At 37.9% G+C, this 26,615-nt stretch overlaps 6 protein-coding genes across 6 annotated transcripts; 2 read left to right on the forward strand and 4 right to left on the reverse strand.

Annotated features, from left to right (window-relative positions):
* Window positions 1-602: 602 nt before the first annotated feature.
* On the forward strand, window positions 603-2,761 carry GCK72_009417 (uncharacterized protein; the record flags this gene model as incomplete). Its single annotated transcript, XM_003113214.2, has 8 exons — window positions 603-721; window positions 951-1,250; window positions 1,302-1,425; window positions 1,473-1,552; window positions 1,607-1,754; window positions 2,162-2,352; window positions 2,452-2,630; window positions 2,679-2,761. 8 exons carry the CDS (start codon window positions 603-605, stop codon window positions 2,759-2,761), a joined length of 1,224 nt encoding a protein of 407 aa, XP_003113262.2.
* Window positions 2,762-3,035: 274 nt separating this feature from the next.
* GCK72_009418 (uncharacterized protein) lies at window positions 3,036-5,178 on the reverse strand (the record flags this gene model as incomplete). The annotated part of the gene is made up of 6 exons (XM_053727373.1): window positions 3,036-3,218; window positions 3,266-3,448; window positions 3,493-3,684; window positions 3,730-4,440; window positions 4,700-4,887; window positions 5,154-5,178. 6 exons carry the CDS (start codon window positions 5,176-5,178, stop codon window positions 3,036-3,038), a joined length of 1,482 nt encoding a protein of 493 aa, XP_053586950.1.
* A 1,603-nt stretch (window positions 5,179-6,781) lies between these two features.
* On the reverse strand, window positions 6,782-8,504 carry GCK72_009419 (uncharacterized protein; the record flags this gene model as incomplete). Its single annotated transcript, XM_003112834.2, has 4 exons — window positions 6,782-6,999; window positions 7,046-7,653; window positions 7,701-8,198; window positions 8,245-8,504. The coding sequence occupies 4 exons, from the start codon at window positions 8,502-8,504 to the stop codon at window positions 6,782-6,784; spliced, it is 1,584 nt and encodes a 527-aa protein (XP_003112882.1).
* Window positions 8,505-8,773: 269 nt separating this feature from the next.
* Window positions 8,774-17,512, forward strand: GCK72_009420 (uncharacterized protein; the record flags this gene model as incomplete). The annotated part of the gene is made up of 17 exons (XM_053727374.1): window positions 8,774-8,788; window positions 9,195-9,402; window positions 9,458-9,726; window positions 9,774-10,854; window positions 10,902-11,505; window positions 11,550-11,724; window positions 11,941-11,958; window positions 12,505-12,663; window positions 12,712-13,265; window positions 13,315-13,523; window positions 13,594-13,875; window positions 13,920-13,984; window positions 14,032-14,142; window positions 16,527-16,646; window positions 16,699-16,766; window positions 16,831-17,198; window positions 17,250-17,512. The coding sequence occupies 17 exons, from the start codon at window positions 8,774-8,776 to the stop codon at window positions 17,510-17,512; spliced, it is 4,569 nt and encodes a 1,522-aa protein (XP_053586951.1).
* A 200-nt stretch (window positions 17,513-17,712) lies between these two features.
* Window positions 17,713-19,342, reverse strand: GCK72_009421 (uncharacterized protein; the record flags this gene model as incomplete). The annotated part of the gene is made up of 4 exons (XM_053727375.1): window positions 17,713-17,960; window positions 18,009-18,258; window positions 18,343-19,220; window positions 19,267-19,342. 4 exons carry the CDS (start codon window positions 19,340-19,342, stop codon window positions 17,713-17,715), a joined length of 1,452 nt encoding a protein of 483 aa, XP_053586952.1.
* A 1,146-nt stretch (window positions 19,343-20,488) lies between these two features.
* On the reverse strand, window positions 20,489-20,841 carry GCK72_009422 (uncharacterized protein; the record flags this gene model as incomplete). The annotated part of the gene is made up of 3 exons (XM_003113228.1): window positions 20,489-20,625; window positions 20,669-20,744; window positions 20,800-20,841. 3 exons carry the CDS (start codon window positions 20,839-20,841, stop codon window positions 20,489-20,491), a joined length of 255 nt encoding a protein of 84 aa, XP_003113276.1.
* Window positions 20,842-26,615: the final 5,774 nt, after the last annotated feature.

Below are 26,615 nucleotides of genomic sequence, written 5' to 3' on the forward strand. Positions count from 1 at the left end.
TTCTCCCAAGTCGTTTCAATTTCTCTGAAATTCCAGTTTTCCTATTAATCATCTTTGTTTTTCTTTGTTTTTCCAATCCATTCTTCTCCCCAATTTCCACCGAAAACTTCTTCTCCCTCCGGTGTCTCCCAGAGATTCTGTGGCCCCTCCGTCGTCGACGTCGTCAATGATTTCGGGGCTGCTCACTCACGTCTTCTTGGTATTCTGTGAAGAACACACTGAATTTCTAATTCCTTCTTTTTTGAATTATTTGTCACACCAACCTGAGATGTTGGAAGAGAAAAGGGAAAAGATGCTTCCGACCGGAGCGGCGAAAGACACCAAAAACCCGACATTTTTGAGTTTCCTCTTCTTATTTATTCCACTTTTTCACCTTATTTCAACTGCAAACATTTCGAGAATTGAACTTTGAGGTTCTTTGGTGCTCTGACTTATTTCTTTTCCGAAATAATTGAAGTTTATTCCTGGATTATAATCCTCCACATCCTTCCTCTGTCAACCTAATTTCCCTTTTCTGTTAGATCACAAATCCTTTCTTTTTCTTTTTCATTTTACACGTCTCACATTAGAATTGATGTTTTAAATTTAAATTTCTCAGAAAAATGAACCAAGAATTACTAATTCAACTTGGCGAACGAGCTTGTAAGAACGCTGAAAACTTGACGCTTCCCGCCGAACTCAATGGTATTTTCTTCTGTGCTCCGAGCTACAAAGAAGGATTGTGAGTTATCATTCAAATTTGAATTTCCTATGAAAATCGTTCTATAGAGGATTCGAAAATGTTTCAGAAATAACGTAACAGTGCTATGAATAATTAATAAAAGTTCTCTCATCAAACTCATCACATTGAGAATTTTTGAAAACTTCAAGATGTCTGATTTCTTCTTCTTTTTGAAATCAAAAATTTCAAATTTTTATCCAAAAATCTCAAACGAAAGAACTATTTTCAGAGCAACCCAAGTGTTCGTTGCAATAGCATTTGTCCTTCTCATGGCGACTGCAATAATTGGAAATTCTGTTGTAATGTGGATAATCTACAAGCATAAAGTAATGCACTATGGATTCAACTATTTCCTTTTCAACATGGCTTTTGCTGACCTTTTGATTGCACTTTTCAATGTTGGAACTTCTTGGACATACAATTTATATTACGACTGGTGGTATGGAGATCTCTGCACTCTCACTTCATTCTTTGGTATTGCTCCAACAACTGTTTCAGTGTGCTCAATGATGGCTCTCAGTTGGGATAGGTATCTCTGAAAAGGGAGGAAGAAGATAAAACAAAGATCAAAAACATTCAGATGCCAAGCAGTCGTGAATCCTCTCCAAAAACGTCCGCTCTCTCGAAAAAGATCTGTCATCGCAATTCTCATTATTTGGGTTGTTTCAACGGTCACTGCACTTCCTTTTGCAATTGCTGCATCTGTAAGTGACACTTTCAAAACGAATAATCTATCTTTTCGTCTTTTCAGGTCAACTCATTCTTCACATATGATGTCGTCACTTCAACTGTCTCGAAAACACATGTCTGCTCGGCACCTGTAAACACTTTGTAAGAGTTCAGAACTCATGATTCTTAGAGGAAATTACGTTGTTTTTGTTTCAGCTTTGAGAAAGTGTTGTTTGGAATTCAATACGCACTTCCAATTATAATTCTTGGATCAACATTCACGAGAATCGCAGTGGCATTCCGAGCAACAAATGAGGCAACTGATAGTAGTCTGAAGAATAATCATACGAGGGCAAAGAGCAAGGTAATTTTGGGAAGAAAAGGAAAATTTGGTGGAAAGGGGAAATGACAAGATAGTTTGTTCAATAAAAATTGGAGCATATAAATAGCTGGACGGCCGTCGGGCGATAAAAACTAGCCGTCATTATTATTTTTGGGTTTTGAGCCCTGGTACTGTAGCTCCAATTTGGTCTCTCGAACCCAGTTTTTTGATCGTTCATCTCATTCTTTGAAAACTAAGAAATTGCATTTTTCTCAACTGTTCCAATGAACTCATTTTGCAACGAAAACACATAAAACTTCTGAGCTCAAAGTAGCGTGCTATTTTGACACGAAAATACTCGGAAGATATTTTCCATTTTTCTCCAAACAGGAAACACATGAACCATATTAAAGTTTGATCCGAATTTTTCAATTTCTCGTTTTTTGCAGGCAGTCAAAATGCTCTTCCTGATGGTCGTCGCATTCGTCGTCTGCTGGCTTCCATATCACATTTATCATGCATTCGCACTTGAGGAATTCTTCGATGCAACTCATGGAAAATATGCATATTTATTGATTTATTGGATTGCAATGTCCAGTTGTGCATACAATCCAATCATTTATTGTTTTGCTAACGAAAGGTACGGTATTGAAGAAATTGGGTTGAAACTTGTTTAATAGAAATGAGAGCAAAAGATAAAATAAACATCAAACCATAAATTCTTATCAATAATTTTCAGATTCCGAATTGGTTTCCGGTATGTCTTCCGATGGATTCCTGTGATTGATTGCAAGAAAGAACAGTACGAATATTCCCAATTATTCCCAGATAAAATGCGAAGTATGGCAATTTCACTTCAAAAGGGAAGAGTCAATTCTTCGTGTTTAGACAAGAAAGTCAAGGAGAACTCTTCTCAAGGTGAGAATTGTGAAATCTAGAACTACTTTTCTATTCCCTCGTTTTCAGATATGGTTCATTGTGTAATGCATCCTGAAAAGAACACGAAGAAATACTCAAAAGTACATTTGCTAAGTTGCCATGAGCGATGATATCAATTATTTGAACGTGTTTATTTTGATTATGAAATTTGTATGTAAAAACTTTTGGAACTTTGACGAGAATAAAATATATAATGAAATTATGATAAATACTGATAGGGATTGGATAGCAATCGATGATTCAACTGCAAAAGTGATATCTTTGGGTTGCAATTTTTGAATTTACGGGGATAAAACCTAGAATAAAGCTCGATTTGGGTCAGACAGAATAAAATAATGCTAATGGAACAAGAGATTTTCGAACATGAAAGATGATATTGCGAGCCTATGCAGTAGCAAGCTCAATCTTCTCTCCTTCTCTCAATGGAGCCATTTCGTGACCTTCTTCAGGTGACAACTTAGCCCATGGTTGGACTTCTCCAGAAGCAAAGATAGAGAAGATAAGTGCTCCAGCTGTCAGAATTCCGGCAGTCAGCCACATAACGACTTGCCACTCTTCTTGTGTACCCTAAAACGGATACATTCAGTTAGTTATTAGGCTTTATATTCGCTCACATTTGGCGTCAAATAACTCGTAACAGCAGGTGAAATGATTCCAGCAAGTGCCGAAATAGTGTTTCCAGTTCCCATAACTGTTCCGGAGAATGGTGGAGCAATTTCCAAATAGTTGACGACGAATCCAGCATATTGAAAACCAGAAACAGCCATTCCGCATGTGATGAAGATAATAACAAGAATCTGAAACAAATTTTGGAATTTGACTGAAAACTAACAGCGCTCACATCTTGTCCACATCCGCAATATCCAGACAGAACGAGGAAAAGTCCTTGTCCAACGAGAGCAACAAGCATAGCAGCTCTTCTGGTATTCAACGTTGAGAGAATTCCTTTGGATCGAATTGTGTCAGCGAGAATTCCACCAGCATTGATGGCACAGAAGTAGGCCATATATGGAATTGAGGCGACGGCTCCGAGCTGAAAAAAAAAACATAACATGATAGGAATAATGAATAAACTTACCGATGAAAGATTCAAACCGAGGACATCTTTCAAGAATGATGGAAGCGAAACGAGCATTGTGTATGCTCCCCAATCTCCTGCGAAATGACCAGCCCAGCAAGCCCAGACAGCTGGAGATGTCAGAATCTTGATCCATGGAGTTGATGGTACTTTTCCTGTGTCTTTTCCCATTGATGCTTCAACCGATGTGATAATGTATTGTTTCTCTTCTTTGGAAATACGTGGATGCGTGGCTGGCTTGTCGGAACTAATATACCACCAAACGGCACACCAAATGACTCCGAACACTCCGAGGATGTAGAAGATAGATGGCCACCCACCATCGAATCCATACTGGCAGAGGAAACCGGATAATGGAAGCACGATCACATTTCCAATCTGAGCTCCAGCGTAGGTAACTCCAGTGAGCACGGAGAGTTCCAATGGGGGTCCCCAAACAGACCACATTGTGTGCATTGCTGGGAAAGTTGCTCCTTGAAGGAATCCAATGGCAGCTCTCAGCATTGCAAGTGCATATTCTGATGTTCTAGCGGCGACTGGGTTGGCAAGAGTGAGAAGAGAAGATCCAAGAATTGTGATGAACACGACTCGTTTTCCTCCATACCGAGAGGCCAAATGTCCTCCGATGATCTGACTTCCAATGTATCCATAGAAGAATGAGGAGAGAACCATTCCCGTTGTTTTTTTATCCCAATCGAATTCTCCAATCACCTAAAAAGAAGAAGCAAATTCCATTTTGATTACACCGTGTGAATTGAATTATTTTTGAGATAAACCAGAGATTTTTTCCAGAAAGTTCTATTTTGGAGGTACACTAATTATACAGCTTACCAATTGACCTGCGGAAAAAGTGAAAAACTGTCTGTTTCTGAATGTTTCACTAAATTGATCGCCCCCGTTTTCACATTTTTAATCTAGATTCATTCGAAATTCCTGAATGATTCGCCCTTTTCGAGTAATCTTCCCATACCGAACTATTTGAGTCCACCGGTGTCATCTCTTTTCCGCATCTCGACACCTTCTCCACCCCAGTATCTGTTTTGTTCTCCGAAACCATGCAAACAACTGCGAATGACATATTTGTACGCATCATGTATGTGACAAGACATCCGAAGAACATAGCCAATGATAACGCGAATCGTGTCGACGGCACAAGCCCTGCAAAAGACGTTTATCACGAATCTCTTTACTTTTTCGGTGCACTTTTTATTTCTTCTTCTTCATCTCTTCTGATGATATCTGTTACACTTTTCGATCGTCTAATAAATCACTTTTCTGCAAACTTCCCGAACTATTTCTTCTAACGAATAGACGATCAAACAATCATTTGTTGGTCTTTTTTCTTTGAAAGAACAATCCTCTTTCATACTTTTTTCGCTGAATTTTCATGGAGTCTTCGTCCATTCCAAAATTAATTCACTCACGAGGTTTAGTTGTGGCGGCGTCCATAATTATCGGTTGTTCCTACTTCAACTGCCCAGTATAATTCTTTGTTGAATTAGTTGAAGATGATGACGATTGGCAACCTAGAAACAGAAAATATAATTATTTATGATAACAAAACTGTGTTATGTTGAATTACGGCTCAAAGAATGCTGTAAAAAGATAAGAAACGCGGGAAACGTTTAACAGAAAAGAGTGATGTACAGCCGACAATTTAGACTAGGCATATAAAGTCAAGGGCTCTCAACGATAATTGAAAATCAAACTCGGTTTCGGGATGTGACACAAGATTTTGAAAGAAAGAGAAGATAAACTAAACCGAAATAGGCGGGGCAAGGCGTAGGAGATGACGTTAGGTCGATATAACTGCTTTTCTGAACAAAAAATAACAAAAATAGGAAAAGCCGTGAGACATAGAAAAAGGAAGGGAGTGTTTTTTGGAGCACAGAGCTGCGCAAATGTGATGCAATATGATGAAGCTGGTAGAGAAATAGAATGAAAACAAAGTCTATTTTAATTAGAAATGAATGTTACAACGGGGTAAATATATAGTATTCCCAAATATGTGACCAGTGATGAAAACGACAAGCAAACCTACAATTGAGTGCGTAGGCCGCATAAGGAATCTACCGAGCACCTCCTACAAATTACACGTTTTCAGATGATCACGTGACTGGTTCTGGTTTTCGAAAACAGATGCACTTCTAATCTTACCGATTAGTACATGTTCTTATACTCCGAAATTTTTTGTGTCGACTGATAAGATGGTCAGCGAAAAATGACCAAATGTGATGGAAACCTCTCGCCTAATATTTCCGCATCATTTTTTATGATAGAAAATTTTTAGAAGAAATGCAATTGAAAAAGACTTGAAAAAAGGAAACACAAAAGGGTTTGCGTTTGAAGAAGAAGAATGGTAACTTGATACAACATTCTTTTCGAGAATCGTTACCCTTTACACAAATTTTCGATACGCTATTCGGGTCACTATTCGAGCAACTCAATCATTCATCCCCTTATTTTCATCTCAGATTATTCAGAATAGTAAATAACCTTATGTCTTGAAAGGTTCTTGTCTTGAACATTCACGGGGTAACGAGAAAACGAAAAAGGATTGAAGAAGAAAACGAGAAGCGGCCGGATAGCCCTCCACTTTCTTCTGGACACTAGCTGCGTATTTTCACTCTGCGTCTCTGCACTTTTGGGTTTTGCCCGGAGATTCCGAGGTCACCCACGGGAGCCCCTTTTGAATGAATGACGTTAGGTGAACACGTGGGGGTAATAGTAGTGTAACATAGAAAAAAGTATGAAGAAGATAATAACAAAGTCAACAAAGAACAGATATCAAAAAGTCGGGATATAAGTAAGAAACTCAAATTAAAACTATCAAGCTTCGTTACACGCTCAAATTTCTATTTAATAAAATAAATAAGATGATTCTCTCAACTTTTCGAGGTCACAGTTCGCAAGAACTGAATCAAACACGCATTAATGGGACGCAAAAAAAACGCAGAATGTTTACTTCACACGATAATAATAAAGAAGAATGCTTGGATTATTTGTCAGACAGGGAAATAATAGTTTCATATGAAAACTTCGAGTTTTCTTCTTATTTGGATAGCACCGTGGTATCTTCACTTCGAGTATCATCGCCTTGCGTAGAGGTAGAATGCAGCGACGTTTTGCTTTTCTTCGACCGCTTCAACAACCTATTGACGGTTTGCGAATCGAACTTCATTGTTTGCATTTTAGCTAAATTAGCTCGAAGTCCGGGAAGGATTCGATGACTTTTGGTAGTTTTTTTAGATGCAGAAGACATCGGCCGGGCTGAAAATTTAGAGTTTTGTCGGAAACTTTTAATTTCAAATCTTACGGGCAGCAAACATCGCAGCAGGCATTTCTGTTCTCTGATCGTCCATACGCGAGTTCATCTTACAAATTAGTTCCATAAAATCAATTGGCTCTTCATTTTCTTTCGGTACTTCTACCACTGCAGGTTTGTTTTGTTCCTCAAGTATACCAATCACAACCGATCGCCACGTCTCAACATTTGTTGCGTGCTCCAATTTGACTATAAACTTAGTTATAGTCTCATTTGGTGTTGTGTCTGTGGATCCATCTACTGTCAGCCGTACTTCTTCTCCTTCTAGTGTATCTTTTCTCTGTGATGTCATCAGTTCATCAATCAAATTATAGAACTTTTCAAAGGATTCCTGTTTGAGGGTGAGAATACTTCCTAGAATAATGTAGTATGCAGCTTGTTGCCGTTTTTCCAAGGCCATCAAACACTTTGCAATTACCAGCCATGAATCTTTGAGATATTCTTTCAAACTGTGTTTTCGCATCAATTCCAGCGCTTCCATACTATGAATATATGCCTCATGTGGATTTCCGAATGCTAACAGCTTGGCAGCCAATTCACGTTTATACTTGGCAATCTCTCGTTCTGATCCATACTTTGTGACATAGAAGAGAGCACTTCTGTAACGTTGAACAAAATTAATTATATAAATCGTTCATGGACTCACCTCAAATTATTGATTTTGAAAAGGAGGAAATTGCCTTCAGCATAACAAGCCATCTCATAATAGACACGATGAATGATGGATAATTGATCCGTTTTGATACACAGGTCAACGCATTTTTGATATAATTTTTTCGCTTCTTCCAATTGTCCTCGAACTGCAAAGCACTTCGCTTCAAGCATAAGAACTTCAGCTTCAGAAGTATTATCAGGATGTTCTTTATTAATCTGTTTCACCATATCAATCTGGTCGATGCAAATAGATAGAAGTTTACTGTTTTCGTCCGGATTACTTTCCATTTTCTTTTCGTAACCTTGTAAACAAACGGACACGAGAAGAGCTCTTGCATGCTTAACAAATGCTTCTCCATCTTTTCTACTGCTTGTATAATCGATCAGGTCCTCTGCACATCTTTTAGCCTTCGAAAACTTCCCCATCGCGAGTGCCAGATCTGTGATACGACGAGAAGAATCACATGCTTTTGAGTACGACGTGGTCAATCTGAAACTTCCAAAAACTTTTTATCGACTTTAAGCTAAAAAGCTACTTGATAACACTTAGTTCGTGATCGAAAAACTCCAATGCCTTTGCATCATGCTTCAAATATCTACAAACTCTTCCGTATAACATGTAGATATTGCCGAGAAGTTGAATATCGCTGGTTCCACACTCTAATATTTCATCAATTCGTCCCATTGCTTCTTCGAACATTCCCAACTTCATAGCACTACGTGCGCTGTTCAGCATTCCTTGGATGACTTCATCTTTCGGACCGTCTTCCTCTCTGGAAGACACAGAGATATCCATTGATTTGGATGTAGATTTGTTCTCCTGAAAATAAATATTCCTGAAATCAAATGAGAAAACATTGTGAACGTGGAAGGATGCAAGGTCATTTGAAAATTTTTGCGAAGAATAATAACAGCAACACGATTTAAGTTACAGTTAATGTTTTTACATCATCTAACTTCGAGGTAAAGATTCAAAATAAATATAATTATTGAGGAGTAAGCTTAATAAAGTGCGTGCTTGATAAACTTTCAATTTCGGAATTCGCGCCACTTTCCTATTCTTATATGTCGTCAGCTCCTGTACATCGTACGCAATTACACCATCACGCAATACTGCACTGACCCGGAAAAAAACTTCATGAATTTCAATTCCATTAGAGTTATTAAAAAAACAAATGCATCAGGGTTTTCATATAAAATTTGAAGCAAGTCACAACAGTTCATTTGTTATGAAGTTTTCCTATTCATGAGTTTACTCCATCTTTTCACGAAACTCTGTATTATGAACTCATTTTTTCAATTCATAAAGTTGTAACAGTCTGAAGTTTGAAAAAGTAAATAGAATATAACTTATTTCTCTTAATTATTTTCCAATACTTTGTGATTGTAAATTAACTGCACTATGAGTAATACCTAATTGTAGAACTTCATGGCTTTATCTTGTATCTCGACGCTGAGAAATAATAAATCTAAATGATTATTTCAGGCAAAGCTGTCGTCTCAATTGCGAGCCGCGTTGGCGGCAGATTCCCCCGCAAATGCAGTTCCAGTTTCTCCAGATCCAAATGGATCTGGCTTGTCACTTGACGAGTCATCAGGAATCTCAGATCGAGAAGCTCTCTCATCGCAAGAACAGACAATGCAATATTCTGAAGTAGACGCAAAATCAGTTCACTCGTCCGATAGTGAAGATGGTGAGTTACAACTATGATAAAATAAAAATATGAAGACTATTCTTTATTTCTCTAGAACCCGTACAAAATCCTCTGCCAGAAGTTCCTGCAAATTGCGGCCCACGTACAGTTCAACTCAGCGTTCTTCTTGATTTCGCCATTCAACATGTATATCACGAAATCACTGTTCTTGCTGAGTTGATGCAACGAAAAACAAATGATCAAGGAGAACAAGAACGGAAGATGTCTCTTGTACATTTTGCTCACGCAACACGGAGTCAGTTCTTGAAACTTGTTGCATTAGTAAAATGGATTCGAGTTTCAAAGCGGATGGATGTTTGTTATGTAAGAAATATAATAGACTATCAGAAACCAAATAAACATAATTTTAGTCAATTGATTACCTTCTGGATCTTCAATCACAGTACTTCATTGACACTGCTGATCGATTAGTCGCCATGACACGAGGAGATCTGGAATTAGCTCGCCTACCAGAGTACCACATCGCTCCAGCTATAGATGTTCTTGTGCTGGGAACTTACAACAGAATGCCTTCAAAAATCAAAGAAGCATTCATTCCACCAGCGAAAATCACGCCGAGAGAACAGAGAGCAGTATGCAGTCGGTTGAATCAATTAATTGAGACACGTCTGTCTCGCCTTTCTAATGGAATTCCGCCGAATATCAGAGAAATTCACATCAAAAATGGATTAGCAACATTACTAGTTCCTGGAGAGTTCGAAATCAAAATCACGTTGCTTGGAGAGACTGAAATGGTCAAATGGACACTTTTGAATATCAAAATTCTCGTAGAAGATTATGAACTTGGAATGGGTCTCCCTCTCGTTCATCCACTTCAACTCAATCAAATTCACGGTGTTTTGCAGTCTCGAATGAATGTTGCTGCTAATCCAATTAAAGAAGCATTCTTCTTTTTGCACAGTTTTTGTGTTTCCCTCCAATTGGATGTTCTTTATTGTCAAACATCACGGATGGCTGCTGGACGATTACGAGAGAACATTGTAATCGAAAAATATGACGCGAAAGAACGAGTTTTGATTGTTGGATATTGGGTAAAACGTTCAAAAAATAAGAAGTTGACAGTGGGACAATTGAAAGTGGACGCACAGTACAGAGTTCAAGTTTATGAAGATAAAGATGATAAGTTGGGCGGTTTGAAAGTTCGTCATTTTCCACATGCACCCCAACTGGGAACCATCGACTGTAATGCTGGAATGCTGTCAATGGATCGTTTGTTATCGGAAACGTTTGACGTGAGATGCAAAGAAAGATTAATGCGATTACGAAGACTATTGGAAGCTGCTGAACCATTACTAGAAGTAAAAATGACGGGTCTATCAGTTCCGTCCTTATCACTTACTCTCCTGCCGGATACTACTTCAACTGAAGAAATGCTGACAGTATCTGTGAATTCGTTCTGTGGAAAAGTAATATGTAACGTCAACATGCTGAGTATGTGTTTCATTCTATTAGTTTTACAAATAGTTATTTTATTACAGGTTCTGAAAATGAAGACGTACTCGCTTTCGCGAGAGCCCTCTACAGTAGTCGATGCTCCGATACCACAATTCGATCGTACTTAGCGAAACTGCGTGTTTCTATAGTAATTGAAAGATATCGGCGTTCCGTGAAAGCTCTCCCAATTTACGAAGTTCTAGAAACTGAGCTGTTCCCATTCGTAAAAGAAGTTCTGAGAGAAACACCTGCGCAACGTTTAGTTCTTCGATATCTCCGACAGGAAATGTACTATCTCATTGTCTCATTCCAACCGGACGAGAAAGAGGTTGTCAGCACCAAGCTGCTACTTTTGGAGGTTGATGAAGACCGAGCACAATTTATCCCACTCGACAATGATAGGGATGTGTATGATGCAACTGTCGCAGGAGCTGTTGCTCAAGGAACACTGAAATTTGCCGACCTTCACAAGATATCACTTCAAAAAGAGTGTTCAAGAGAACAGAGGCTCGCTTTCGCGATAGCAACTATCGAGGATCGTGTCACTTATATGTATGTTGCTGCTGAGTTAGACAGGAAGGGAGTCGGAGTTGATTTGAGAAAAGATGATGTACACGTTCCTGGAGGATTAGCTCTGCACATTACTGAGTTAGTATATTTCGAGTGTCAAAATTATAATCGGCCATTTTTAGCGTCTCAAGCGTTGTACCATTTGATGCTGCACAGTTCTTTCAATGCTGTGTCCGTAGTTGCCTCCGTCTTGACAACCGGAATCGCTACACGTTTCAATTCGAAATGTGCTTCGAGAATATTCCATTGGTTCGCGATGTTCCTCACGGTCTCGCACATCGTCGAGATGGTGATCACGTGAGTAATTCTTTTTATATTGCTTCAGTTTATGTAAAGCCTTTAAAAACGATTCTCTCTTGTCCCTAATTACTGCCGCCGCCGCCCGAGTCTCGGTGTCGTATTGTTGTCGTTTTTAGAGAGAGGAGAATGCTTTTTCAATGATTTTTGGTTAATATCTATCCATTCCCATAGTTTGAAAAGTGAAACATTTACAAATATGAATTTTGATTTCAGAATGCTCATATGCTAAAGGTTAGTTTTACGCGTGAATGTGCATGAATACTCCTTCTATTGCTAAATGTCATAACCCATATATGTTTTACACCGCATGTACCTATGTCGACACGTCCCAGTTACTAAAAAAAACTGTTAGTGAAACTCAATGAACTTTAGAGTGATTGATCGTCAGTAATTCTTGGAAATGTGCATGACCTGATGAATTCAGTTTAACAATCGAAATAAACTGCAAATCAAGTAAAAAATTAAACGAGCAACAGAAGTTCGGCTTTAGTCTGCTTCTTAAACGCCACATCAAATTGAAACGTTCAATCCTATTACATGTCCATCAAATCACTTGAACGGAGCTCAGAAAGCTCATCACGCTAATCGCTTTCTACTTTTCTGGAAATTCTCAACTTATTTTTAACAACCTCTTTTCTCCTCTACCTTCTATTCCTTTCTTACCAAATCACCTCAATTCCCAATCACACGAACACATCGTCCTTTTATACCTCTGCATTTGAAAACTTTTCAAAGAGGATGGTAACGTCTGCTTGCATTTCACCAGTGCCTTTTCAGGAAACAACATGGGTCCAGGAAATCAATCAGATCAATCAAATGACGCCGGAGAAACTCACCGAAGGAATTATTCATCGGTTGATGCGATATCTTTATATGTACAAAGTGGTTTTCCAATTCTCTCAAGCCTACAACAGATATTTCAAAAGCTTCTGTAGTGTAAGCAATTATGCATTTTTTTTCGTATACAAATTCAATTTATTTCAGATCGAAGCCTACACATTCCACAAACTGGTTGTATCGTATGGAGAAAATCGGGATATGCTTATGGTTCTTGCGTTCAATGTCAAATCACAAACTCCTGGATCGAGTGAAGATTACTTCCTGATGAATTTCGGACAAACAATGCCACATAAGCAATTCAATGCAACTGAAATTGATTGGCATCAGAAGCCACGTTGGAATCCTCACGTAATGATGGCGCAGTTATTGAGAGATCAGCTGAAAGAAACGAGCGATCTCGTCTATATTATGCACTATTTATGCGAAACTATCCGTCCACTCGCAGCTCTCGGAAATTTCGTTCGAATTAGATTTCAGTCTCTGAAGTCATTGTCTCAATTGATCGGACCAGAAGTTCACTTCCCATTCCGATTGAAATATCATTTGACCCCAATCGATCAGTTCACGTTACGATTGATGCACGGAAATGTGATTTTAGAGATCAAAATGCTTCGAGAAATGAGAATCGCCGTTCGAGATGTTTCTCGATATCAGCCAAGATGTGCTGGTCTTTTCCAGCTGTTTTCCAATATCGATAGGTTAGTGACAATCCAAATTGTTTTTTTTAATCGGTTTGTTTCATTTCAGTGAAATCACTCAATTGTTAGCAGAAGAACTACCGATCCCACAGTCTGACTGTGAACACGCTGCTGGACCGAAGATGTGGACGAAAGATCAGTTCATGGAGACCATAGATGATAGACACGAGGAGCCGGATGCACGAATGGCTGTGACAACTCAACCAGTTCTCATGACACACGACACCATCATTAAAGCCTGTGACTTTCAAGAAATTGGTTGGTATTTTGGCTCGTCGCTGACATATTTCTTTGTTTTTACTTTCTGTAATATAATCAATTTTCACAGATGGCCGAGTCACATGTCCACTTGACGAATATCTCAATTCAATCTTCTATCTACAAAGAGCTCTTTTGACTCTCGAACGGATGTCTCCGAGAGCTAATCCATCTCAAAACTCCAATAACAATCTGTTCTCTGGATATGTGACTGTTGTGGATTCGAGACCAGAACACATTCGGTTTAGAGCATTACAGTTGAACGGAGATGGTTTAAATGCAACCAGTATGGTTCATTACAAGATCTATTTGTGTCCGATTGCGATGACGTTGAAGATTGCAATTGACTATGGTAGCAAGCGTTTTCTGAGAATTTAAACAATTCAAATATTTTAGATGAAGGAACGAACAGCGAAGCAACACAGGAAAATTTGGAAACGCTTGCTAAGTACTTTGAGAAGGTATTACTCTAATAATAAAACTCGAAAACCTTCTCATCTCTTTTCAGATTGTTTTCCGTTGCGGCGACGAATATGCACTTCAATCCTACGTTCTGATGACTCGTGTGACGTCGTACGGAGCCACAAAGAGTATTGCCAACTTGATGAATGCCCAAATGGTAAGTACGGGAAACAGCATTTATGGTTTATTCAAACGAAAACGAGAAAAGTGCGACAATTTTGTGTGTGGAGAAGAATAGAAGTAGAAATGAGCATTGAAAGGAGAATATAGTTCGTTTGGTGGTGTTTTTGATGTCAGTCAGTAGTCAACTACTTCGTTGCTTCGGATTTTTCTGAAATAGAAACAATCAAGGCTGGACGAGGCGGTGTCGTCTGAAAGTCAGATGTAAAACTACAAAACAATTTCCATTCTGCCCGATAAAAGAAACTGTAGCTTACTTGAATAGCCCATAGAATTGATTACGCTTTCCCATCATTCGGAATGGGGAGAAGAACATTGATGGAACGTCTCCAACTCCGCGAATATTCTGAAAACTGACTAGAATAGTTTTTTTGGATTTAAATGTTTCCATTCAGTAATTCCTATCAAGTCTAAAAAATGACATCAGTACTCCTAAACTTCTGTTTTGATCACTAAGGTCTTCTCATCTAAACAATACATCAAACATCGTTCTGCGTTGAAATATGCACAGCAGAAACGTTAGAAAAAACAAAGAGAAGAAAAGGAAACTGACTCTTGGCGCGTAAGCGACGGAAACTGCACAAAGTGCGATGACGATGAGCAGAAGAGAATAGACGAGCGTCCGTGACGAATGCATTTTCTGAAATGGTGGAAATCGTATTTTTGGCGAAGGATTAAGAGCCAAAAAAGTAATGAAATATTTACGGCCTTCTAGAAACGATAGTAGGAAAATGGGGCGGGATTTGGTTTTGGTGAAGAAGTTGTGGTGTTCATGGATGGCTGCGTAATGACGAAACGACGCCTACTACAGCATAATACCAATACTAGAAAAAGGAATGAATTTCTTCCAATTTTCGAGTCGTTTCGTTCCTTCAGACTATGAATTGAGTGGGTCCCGGTGACTTGAAGGAGAAAAAATGAAGGAACCAACCGGAAATGCAAATGCTAATGCTTGTCTGTCAATAACAATAGACACCAATATTCATTTCTCATGAAAAAGCTTCAGGCCTACAAAAATTAATTAGAATTCCGAAATCATCAGATAAACCAGTAGGAGTGAATTCATTAGAACGTCAATTTCAAGAATTGAATATTTCGAATGTCTAAACCAGAAAGTCGTTCCAACTAGTGATGATTCTGAAAGTCATAAAACGTGAATCTCCAAATAAGTAGCTTGATCACGTCATCTGAAATAACACGAGGGTGGCAATTAGAAATTTTGCTGAGATTCTATTCATTATGAAGTATTCATACTAATAAAGTTGAGGAAGAAGAAGAAGAACTCGTGCAAATTCTCTCACTCGAGCCCATTCATTTCATTTTTACGGAGAATACATAATGTGAATATATGAAAAATCTGGTCACACGATGGTGGTCGACTCTTCTAAAATCGAAGGAGCGTCTATATCGGGAGGTCCTAGGGCGCCACCCTCCGTTTCCCTCCGAATATTCTTTTTTTTTCACGATGACGTGTATTTTTACGAAACGAAACGAAGTGGATGATCATAAGACGTAGAGAACTAAGAATAACCGTTGTTTAGGGCTAAAAATATTTTCGCGTATTCATGTGAAGCATTAAATTTTTTGAAATTTATTAGAACAACATGTGAATGGACCATTTCGAAATATTTTTCAATTTTTTGTCATCAAACCCTACAAAATATGATGGAATGAAAAATAGAAGTGAGGAAGAAAATTATCCTGGATATAAGGGAGAGGATAATCTGTCAATATTAAAATGAGAAACACTTGGTTCTCTGGATTTGAGAAGAAGTGATGTGGAATTGTTCATTCAGTCTGCATGATCTTCATGGTTCTCCTTCTTGGTCTCTGTGAGGAAAATAATTGTGACTCAAAAAGTGTAGCAATGACGTGAATGAAACTGAATCAGAATTCGGAATTTCAACATAAAAAAGTTGAATTGGAGGGGGACGCGGTTGGTGTTCAAAGCACAATTTGAAATTTCGGTAGTAGGCGACGACATTTCAAAAACGCGTCGGAGTGGAAAAGTCCGGAAATTCAATTGTTTCGGTTTGCAAAATCTTTGAGTCTTGAGAATGGATAGTTGTGTGAGAAAGGAATCAAGAGAGGGTGGAAGTTTGTGCTATTTCAGGAGCGGAGAACTATATCTTTATAATCGCCTTAAATTAGAGATAGTTGTTGTACTGTGAAAAAAATAAAGTTTGGCCAAGGATTTTCAAAAAAAATTTTCGCGCCCAAAACACTTTAGTTCACAAATGCACTAAAGTGTTTTGGGCGCGAAAATTTTTTTTGAAAATCCTTGGCCAAACTTTATTTTTTTCACAGTAGTAGTAGTAGTTGACGCAATTAGGAAATTAGAAGCAACGGAAGTTCTTTCAGGGAATCACTCCTACATCGAAATGTTGTATGCAACTCTCCTTGACATACAACAACACGTCGACGAAGAAGTTAGCACCAGCTACAAAAGTGGATCAACAATTGAATAACATCATCTTCAATGTAAGATTCAAAACAAATTAAACAATCTCATTCCTTTAAGATTCGTTTTAAGGTGATCATCAGTCAAAGCAGAACATCAGAATCATTCAGTATCCTACGATTCATATACAGGATAAAAGAGTGAGTAAAAAAAAAAATAACATTCGCGGAGATTATTTTCTGATAAATCTATCTCCATTTTTAGGAATATGGTTACAACCCCATCAGTGGAAATAAAACAAATGGCGGACGATGTGAACGCTGAAACGAAGAGTTCTGGTCAGTGTGCAATTTGGGCGCTCGTCAGTCTCGTCTCTGATCGTTTTCGTTCTGGTGTGTGGAATCCATCGAATCGAGATGAGCCTATTATATCAAGTGTTGCACCAACAGCAAATTACGCAAATCCGGGATCTGTGGCCGCACCGGGATCTATTGCTCCAGGTTCGGTCGCTCCTGGGTCCGTCGCGCCTTCTTCACAACAACCGGGTTCAATAATGCAACCAGGATCAATGATGGGACCACAATCAGTGAATGCTCATCAGTATGGAATGCATCGACAAATGGGCGGACCTCGTAAGTTTTGAAAAAAGCATAGGTGTGAATTATTCATTCATAAAACTCCAGCATCAATGCAAATGAATCCATCAAGCGTCGGACCACAACCAGGAAGTGTCGGAATGCCGGGAAGTGTTGGTGGGCCAGGAAGTATGATGAATCCAGGCAGTCATCAGCAACTTATGATGAATCCGGGGAGTGTCGGACCTGGAAGTGTTGGTGGTCCGGGAAGTGTGAATCCAGGAAGCGTCGGACATCCCAACTACCCACAATGGAATCCTCCGCCTAGTGGCCAATATCATCCACATCATATGCCGTATCCTCCACAGTAACCATTCCCTGAACACATGTAAAATGTCATTTTTGCGGGTGCATTGACTCTCATCTTAGTAGATATTTCTTCCTGATATCATTACTTATGTCTATTTATTGTCTCATTTCCTCATATTTTTATTTTTGTAATAAACTCAAACATAACAATGGATAAAATAAAATCAACAATAACGAAAACAACGAATCAAAAGGAATCTGTTCACTTTTTGAATTTCTTCTTCTTTCCACCACCACCGCCGCCACCCATGCTCTTGATTCCCATTTTGAATCGTCCGCTATTTTCCTCGGTATCCCCAAAGTCATCATTCTGCCTCCTCTTCTTTCCTGATTTTCTCTTTTCATCCATTTCTTTCATTTCAACTTTTGCATTCTCTAGTGCTTCTTGAGTCCGTTCCACCAAAACCATCACTTCGTTTTCCACACATTTGTACTCGTCCAATTTCTTTCCTGTAGAAACAAAATTTCCGTCAAAAGACTCATATTTCTAAAACAAACCTAGATTCGCCTCAATTTTCTGATAACCTTCTACATCATACTGTGTAACAACAGTAATAGCTAGACCACTTCTTCCGGCACGAGCAGTTCTTCCAACTCGATGAACATAGTCCTTTGACTGTGATGGCATATCATAATTGATGACCATGTCAACATGTGGAATATCCAATCCACGAGCTGCCACGTCAGTGCACACAAGGATATCGCGAGCTTTACTCTTGAATTTGTTCAGTGATCCGAGTCGTTTTTCCTGAAAATAACACAAACTTTGAATATAAATAAATGTGAGGGTGGAGACCAGAGATCCAACTTGAAGCGGTCTTTCGAACCTTACCTGACTCATTTGTCCATGAAGTGGTACTGCTTGCATTCCGAGTTGACGTAGCATAACGGCGATTTGCATTGCAGTTGCACACGTCGCACAGAATACAATAGCACTATTTCCAGCGTGTTCGTTGAGAAGATAAACGAGATAGGTCTCTTTGTACTTGTTTGGAATGAAGATATAATGTTGCTTGAGGTTATCAACAGTCTTATAACGAGTGGAAACCGAAACACGTGCTGGATCTCGCAGAGAGGCGCGTTCCAATTTTGAAACTTTCTTAGTCATTGTAGCTGAGAACAGATACGTTCTTCGCTCTTTTGGAATTACTTTCAAAATTTTGTCGAGCTCAACTTCGAAGTCCATATTGAGAATACGATCAGCCTCGTCCATGATTAAAAATTTCAGTGCTTTCAAGTTGAATCCTTTTGTGTTTTCAAGATGATCCACAAGACGTCCTGGAGTGGCTACAATGATATGAGGTCTTCTGGCGAGAGCCATTGCTTGTGCAGCCATATCAACTCCTCCAACAATAACAGCAGCAATCAGTCCAATTCCTGAACCAAGAGCTTCAAACTGCTGACCGATTTGAAATGCGAGCTCTCTAGTTGGTGTGAGAACCAGACAGAAAAATGCTTGCGGATGATCAAGGAGCGATTGCAAAACAGGTATAGCGAATGCTCCTGTTTTTCCGGATCCTGTTTCAGCTAAACCAATCACATCTTTTCCTTGAAGAGCATGAGGAAGAGCAGCTTGTTGAATTTTTGATGGTTTCATCCAACCCAATCTTTGACAAGCATCACACAGTGGCTGTGAGACTCCAAGCTCTGCAAATGTCTTCTCCTCTTCGATCTCTTCTACATTATCCTCAATTTCTTCTGGAGTCTTTTCTAAAAACACAGCTTTTTAATTTATTGCGAATTTGTAAAATCTTACTTTTAGTGAGAGTTTTCTTTCGATTTTTAAGAAACTTCTGGTCGTCCTCTCCGTCCGATGAAGAAGAATCCGACATTCTTCAAAAAAATATTTTTAGCTAGATAAACAGGAGACACTAAAAAAAATTAAAGAAAGTACAAGAAACCCCTGTTTCAATTTCCATGAAACAAGCTTTAAAAAAACTTTTTACTAAAATAAAACACGGTGATTTTTTCGGAACCAGCTAGTAGGTAGCGCTCAAAAACTTCGGCCGCAGTGGAAAATAAAATGGGCGGAGTCTGGATGCAAGCTGGGCACGCGGTTTTTGCAACTGCGGCACTCGTTTGGCTCTGCGTCTCTCTTCTCTCGCACGTGCAGGTAGAGCGCATTCGAAAATGGAATAATTTTTTACACTGTATTGAATGTCAAGAAAAGTAACTGGCGGATTAAACTGTGAAACTGAAGACAGTATAGCATGAGACTTATTGTTAAAAATTCTCCATTCCTTTCTTTAGGGTAATTTTAATTCGATTTGGGGGAAATTTAATTAAATTTTTAGAAAATTGAAGCCAAAGTTGAGGGTCTAGAAATTTCAACGGCGCATTTGAGCGGGTTTGCTCGCGGCCGCCATTGTGATGGCCTAGAAATCTAACCAAGTGGTTCTGAGAAAATCACCGTGATAAAATTTACGAAGTCTGTGATGTGTCGTAGAATTGTGGGCATACGCAAACACGTTGGCCAAAGTTAAAGTGATGCGTGTGATTCGACGACACTTCCCAATCGGGAAAAACCAAACGTGTCGACTTAAAAATTTTAAAATCGAAATTTGAAAACATGTTTGTACTGAAAAATGTTTCATTGGCCCGGCACGGCCTGTCGCAATTATGGGAAGAACTCACTATCAGTCGGAAAGAAACATATCGGGTAGTGACGAAGAAGAACGCTTTTTTGCAAGTTTCAAAAAAGTTACTCCATCCGGGCCGCAAAATTCGGAAATCGGCCCGGCCCGTGACAAGTATGATTTAATCAGAATCCGAATATACACCTGTGTTGTAATTGTCTATTAAGTGTTCAAATATAATTTCCTCGTTCCATATCACTTCTGCGTCTTATTCATCATCATAAATAATATAATTTCGAAGAATTCAATATTGAAAACAGGAGAAATAGTTTATTTGACCGATGTGATGTCGTCCGAGAGTAAACATATCTATTTTGAACAGTCATTAAAAAAAGAACGGATTCAGTAAGGAGTTTGGGTTTCAGTACGTTTTCGGAGGAGATCAGCCAAATTGAGAAGATGCGAGTTGGTCATTTCATAGAGTGGAGAGAGTTGAGAGGATCCACCAAGACGGAAATCTTTTGAAGTGTACAGTGGTTCTGAATTAAAATTTCCAATTTTTTTTTCAAACTTCAAACTTACCGTAGTAGACTCTCCCCTCATAATCTGGATCTCTATGAAGGAATCTGTGCGAGATTTCCGATACAATTGAGTGGCACTGAAAAAAATTCATTTTAATATCCTTGCCTAAAAATAGCGAAAAGAAAACCTACCAAAACGATGAAGGAAAGGAGAAGGAACAGTCGGAACAACATCTTTGCAGGTGGATTGGATTTCCAAGATTTCTGAAAAACAAGCAAATTTTCTTTTTCATTTTTTCTCTGTTTTTGATCATTTTAGAGGTATAAAAAAGAGAAGTAAAACAAATAAACAGGAATGGGTATTCGTATTCTTTCAAGCTATTCCTAATTTTAGAAGAAAAAAAAGGCTGGATTAAGATGTTACTTGTTCTCTAGTCTTGATAAATAATATTATTGTCTACTGTATAATTTCAGATAAGGAAAGTAAAAGAAGAAAAGAAAAACTCTTCCCTAAAATATATTGTTATTATGTGGAACCACCGGATGTCTGGGTAGACTCCAGTAGCTAACGTCACTCATAAATTAACGACTTATCGAACCGTTAAGGACCCATGCTCGTTAGTAGTAAATAGTTCGCTGGAGGATTTTTTGGGAGAATCAAACATCATAAGTTACAAATCAGAATAACAAGATAACATCAGAAATTGGCTACATTTGGAGGCATCTCCAGAAATTATTGGAGCTCCAGAAGATCTTTGAGACTGACTTTTTCCGGTGCAGACTCTTCTAAACAGAGAAAATGTTGATTTGGTCATTCACACCAAAAAGAGTTTGTGAGTTTGTAAAGTTGTGAATCGAAGAAGAAACTCTGATTACAGTAACCTTAACAGTTGCTAATTAACTTGACACAGTCTAAATAAACAAGTTCATACAATGTTCCGAACCCGTCAACTATATTATTTCCCAAAAATGTCTAGACTAAACTCAATTCTCTTTCTCGTTAACCGGAAGAAAAACTGGAAAAATGTGTTACAAACTCTGTGCTTTTATATAACTAATATCTAGATAAAATTCAGTAATAAATAGTTTTGAACACGTAGTCAAAACTTATATCTAACAAGATTATGTCCACACCTTTTCGTCATTACTTTAATATATTTTGCTCCACGAACTGAAAATATCATGATCAGTGCGAAATACTGACGTTGAATGTCCTCAAATATGCGGTGAATTGAAAATGAAATCAAGGAAAATAGAGTTGAGCATGCTATTTGAACTCAGTTCATTTGTGAATTTCAAATTGAGAATCGGGAGTTCTCATGAGCTCTCAACAGTTCAAAGAAAATATATAAATTATGGTCCCGAGAGAAAACAAAAGCAATTCGGAGAATGGGTTACGGTAGTTCTTTGAACTACTCTTCCAAGTTTATTGAGGAAATTATTGTTGACCTGATTTACCGATGCCCGATCTCCATTCTTAGCACGACGTCATTACTTCTCTCTTAATTTTCACAGTCAAAAATTAAAATGCCATGTTTCAATTGGATAAGAATTTTTTTAAACACACTTAGACCAATTAAGTATATTCAACCATCTGAAATTTCCTCCCACTTCTGAAATTTCCCCTCTCCAGCAGGTGCAATTGAACAATTTCCTCAATAAGGAAACTTGCTCAATGGTGTTTCTTCCACACACAAAGTACTCCTCATAAATTCCATCTGCACAGCCTTTCGAAAGAAAGAAATATTCAGAGTATTCAGATGTAATGTGCATAAGAAACGGAATAATACAAAGGAATCTCTGAAAGTTCCAAGAAGGAAAAACAGAGATCTTGCCTATCGGTTCAGAAGGCGAGAATAAGAAAAAGAATGGAGAAAAGGAGAAGAGGAAGTGGAATTGGGTTAGTCAAATTAGAAGAGAATAATGGGAACGTATAACGACTGGTATCTTTAAAAGCTATTTCTGCAACTTTAATTGGGGGCAGATAATGCACTAAAGTGTAGTAAAGGATCTTTGGAAAATGGAAAGTATTAGTGGCTACAGCTAGCTGAAAACTGTTTTTTAAGGTTATGCAAGGTTGGCAAGACTTTCAATCATATTAGAGAATGAGCATCGTAAGAAAGAGGTGTTCCAGGTTCTCACTAGGCTAAGTATTCAGAAACATCTTCGATCGGTTTGTACCGTCGTGTAATCGGTTACCAGCTCGATTCCTTCATAGGAAACCGTTGAGTTCTACAAGGCAAAGATCACTGAAAACATTCTACTTTCTGATCTCTTCAATCAAGTATTTACAATGTTCAAACTGTAGTAAATAACCCTAATGAATGCATGTAAAAAGTGATGACTCTTCAGGGATCAAAGTAAACATTTTCTTACATGCAAACGGAAGGAATTCTCTATTTTTGTGTCGTTTTTAACACATTTGGAATTCATACTCGGAAAAAATTCTCAATGCGTGGTACACCTTTTTGCATCTTTTTTATTGGAGTGGTTGACGTTTTCAGTCTACAGCGAAGCGATCACTTATAGCAGGAAGCTACAACAACTCTAACAAAATCTGCTGGAAATTAAGTAAAAACTGGAGAGAAAGATGAGATGGCTTCCGGCTCTTATAGCTTCAGGCTCCTTTTCAAGGAGGGATGGACGGTGGGCGGGGCTTGGAAAGGAGAGAACTAGACAGGAGCAAAGTGTGGAAGAATGGAGAAATAGGTAGTGCTCATAAAGCTTTGAGATGGGACTGAGCTCCGGAAGAATTGTATTGACCGCACCCACTATAGGCCTAAATGTACACCTTACACTATACGGATACATTTAAGCAAAATGAAATGTAGTTTTAGTACAAGTAGGATTCTGGAGATTTTCTTCTGAACACGGTCTCCTCGGATGAAATTTAAAAAACAAAAATCAAATGTAAAAAAATGAAAGATTCTAGATGACGGCATCATGGAATCCTAACGTTTGACGATTTCCAAATCTCTTCGCTTCAGAAATTTCTTTTTCAGAATGACTAGGAGCCATCTCTTACAGTCGTCTTGAAATCAGACAAGGTTTGAATTCTGATTTTGGATATCTCAGAACTAATTTCTCAACAACCCGAAACATACTGCACTAAAACTTTCCATACCACAAACGGTTCTGTTTTCATATATTCAATAATAGATCTCTGATTCTTCTAACCACTCTATAAAAATCCTTGCTCAAATCGACTGGAAAGAGCTGGAAAACGGCTAAAAGTGACTGAAAGAGTGTGCTCCTACTAAGAACGGAAGTGGGCGGAGCCATGAGGAATGCTTCTATTTATTCTGTTATTTCTTCGTAATATCATGGGACTAACACAAAAATTTAATCAAAATAATACTGTCATTTGAGAAAGAATTCGTGTGAGAAAGGCAAAAAAATTAATGAAAAAATATAATAAAATATGACACATTCTCAAGAACGAACGGACTTCTTCTATCCGGACAAAGGGAAAATTCAGAAATCAGGGAGTAAATATTATGAAATTAAAGGAAAGGCGTCTAGGTTGGAAAGAAGAAAAGAAGAATTTTCTAGTTTCAGAGATCGAAAATTGAAGAGAAAAGGTTGTAGACATATTGAGACATTTCCAGGTGTCAATTTTTAAATGTTTCTTAATTGAATGATTTGTGTTATTTGATAGAAATTCTTTACTTTGAAAGGTTTTCTGTGATTTTAGAAGTGTTGTAAAGAAAGTGTACCAAAATATGAAAATCTTTTATTTTTCTGAGTTTAGATTTTAGTGTATGAAGGCTTGCTCAAGTGGCTTCAATATTTATATTTCTAGATTCTAGACCACGTCGTCTCCTGGATTTTCAAGTGGATATTCATCAAAAAATATACTTCTTCAGATGATTTACGAGTCCAGAGCTACCATAATCGCTTCCGAATCTTTTCTTTTTTCATCTCTGAAATCAGATGGAAGATGTTTCAATCAGTAACATCTAATCAGTGCTCCAATCATATTTCCTTTCAAGATTAAACAAGAATCTCATGATACATTTTCAGATTTGCTTTCAGAGAATTCGATTAATGGCCAATAAACAAATGGTGTCATGTATCAACACACAACCAATCAAAACCTTTATTGTAAACCAATTTGATTATTGTTTCTTCGGGTGACTTTTCATTTTCATTTTCCATGGTTTGGGTTTTGGTAAATTAGTTTTTATCTTGATCTCTGGTATATAGTTTTTCTTGAAAATTGTGAAAGTATGGGGACTGATAATGTGTAAACCTTAGCAAAATTTCGAAGTTTCTTTCAAATAACCCATCAAAGACAGATCCCAAGTGAAGTTTAAGGCTGAAAAGTATATAAATAGATAGCTGGAAATTAGCAGTTTTTTAAACCTGTATTCTGTTTTTAGATCCGATAACATTTGTAGAAACAGGAACCATGTGAACAATCTATTTTTTTTATAGTGCGGATAAAAACCTTATTTAGGTTTTCACTCGAAAACATTGTATTTTGAATCAGCCATTTATAATTTGAAGCATCTTAAAATATACAGTCACTCTTGTTTTCCTGCTAGTGAGTTTCACAAAACATTTTCAAATGCTGAAACTCCAAATATAGTTTTATCAGAAAATTGTTTTCCAGACAGACCGGTACATTCAAATGTCTCTTGCTTATAACATTTCGAAATCTCGTTAATTCTATGTAATTTCTCAAAAGAAAATGATTATTTCTTGATGGAACTCGGTGGGAAAAACAAAAAATACGAAATGATCCAGACTGGAAAACAAAAATGGCGACTGTGCGTGGTCTTTTTCCTAAGAGAATGAGAGAAATCGAATTGAGTAACACAGCTATCTGGGTGGTACGATTTCCCCCTGTCATCTCTTGTGAGATCTAATTGATAGGGAGCTACAGTAATCCACAGTACTTTTCAAAACTTTCTAACCAAATAAGGGCAGTCCATGAGATATTCTAAGAATACGAGAACTCCAAATTGCCATCAAAAACCCAGTAGATCGTTTTCCCAAGATCTTTCTATGGAATCACCTGAATTAATTCCATGGCATCTTCTGAAAAGTGATGTCTTTATCTCGTTCAAAACGGAAATTTCGATTTCTCGAGAGCAGACACCCACGAAGCAGAGTACGCCCACCAGATAACATTTCCGTATTATCTGGGAGAAATGATCTTAAAAATATCAAGTTGAATTATAATAATTCAAATGATTTCACTTCATTTTCAAAAATTTCACTCATTTTCGAAGGGTTTCAATGCGAATAAGTCTTCCGAAAATGGGCATATTTTGCAAATTTGCAAATTTATGGCTGCGAAGATTGAAGACTAAAATCAAGATATTTCCTATTTCTGGGGGAGAATATTCTATACGAAATGAGTTGAACAAGTTTCCATAAAAACATGTTAACGTCTTATTTCCGTCGAATCTTAAGACTAAGATTATTTGTATTTCCTGTCCTCCAGTCATCAAATCATTTACGTTTTCATTCAGAAATACGTGCCTGGTGTTGCTTGAAAAATAAGAAAATCTCGGGAGAAAACAAGACAGTTAATGAAGAAATGATTCAGAACAAATGGCTTCTGACTTATGAGTTTTGATGTGGTTGTGACTGTGTGTTGTGGGTGGAAGGAGAAATTACAAATATACGGGATGATCAGTGTTCAAGAACATTGATATAAAGATAGATGGGGGTTTCAAGATGAATCTGAAGAGATGTGTACGGCTTGTTCTTTAAGTTTTCCAGACTTACTTTGAGTGTGTATCAGAGACTCTCGGATTGTTACATGATCCTTAATTTTATAGAGCAAGTTGAAGAAATTCAGAATTCCTTTTTTCGTAGTTGACAACTTCTGAGACCTGCCTTGAGAGGTCCAAGAAAATTGCGATTGTAAGTACTAATTGAAATAAAGTTTTTTCTGTTCAATTGAGATAAACTCTGGTGAAAGCTTCCAATGCTAACACAGATCAAGGCTTTTTCACAGGAAAGTCGGTATCGATAAAGCTACAGTATCGTTCAAA

The sequence above is a fragment of the Caenorhabditis remanei genome, chromosome III (genome assembly GCF_010183535.1).
Source record: "Caenorhabditis remanei strain PX506 chromosome III, whole genome shotgun sequence".
Classification (NCBI taxonomy): Eukaryota; Metazoa; Nematoda; class Chromadorea; order Rhabditida; family Rhabditidae; genus Caenorhabditis; species Caenorhabditis remanei.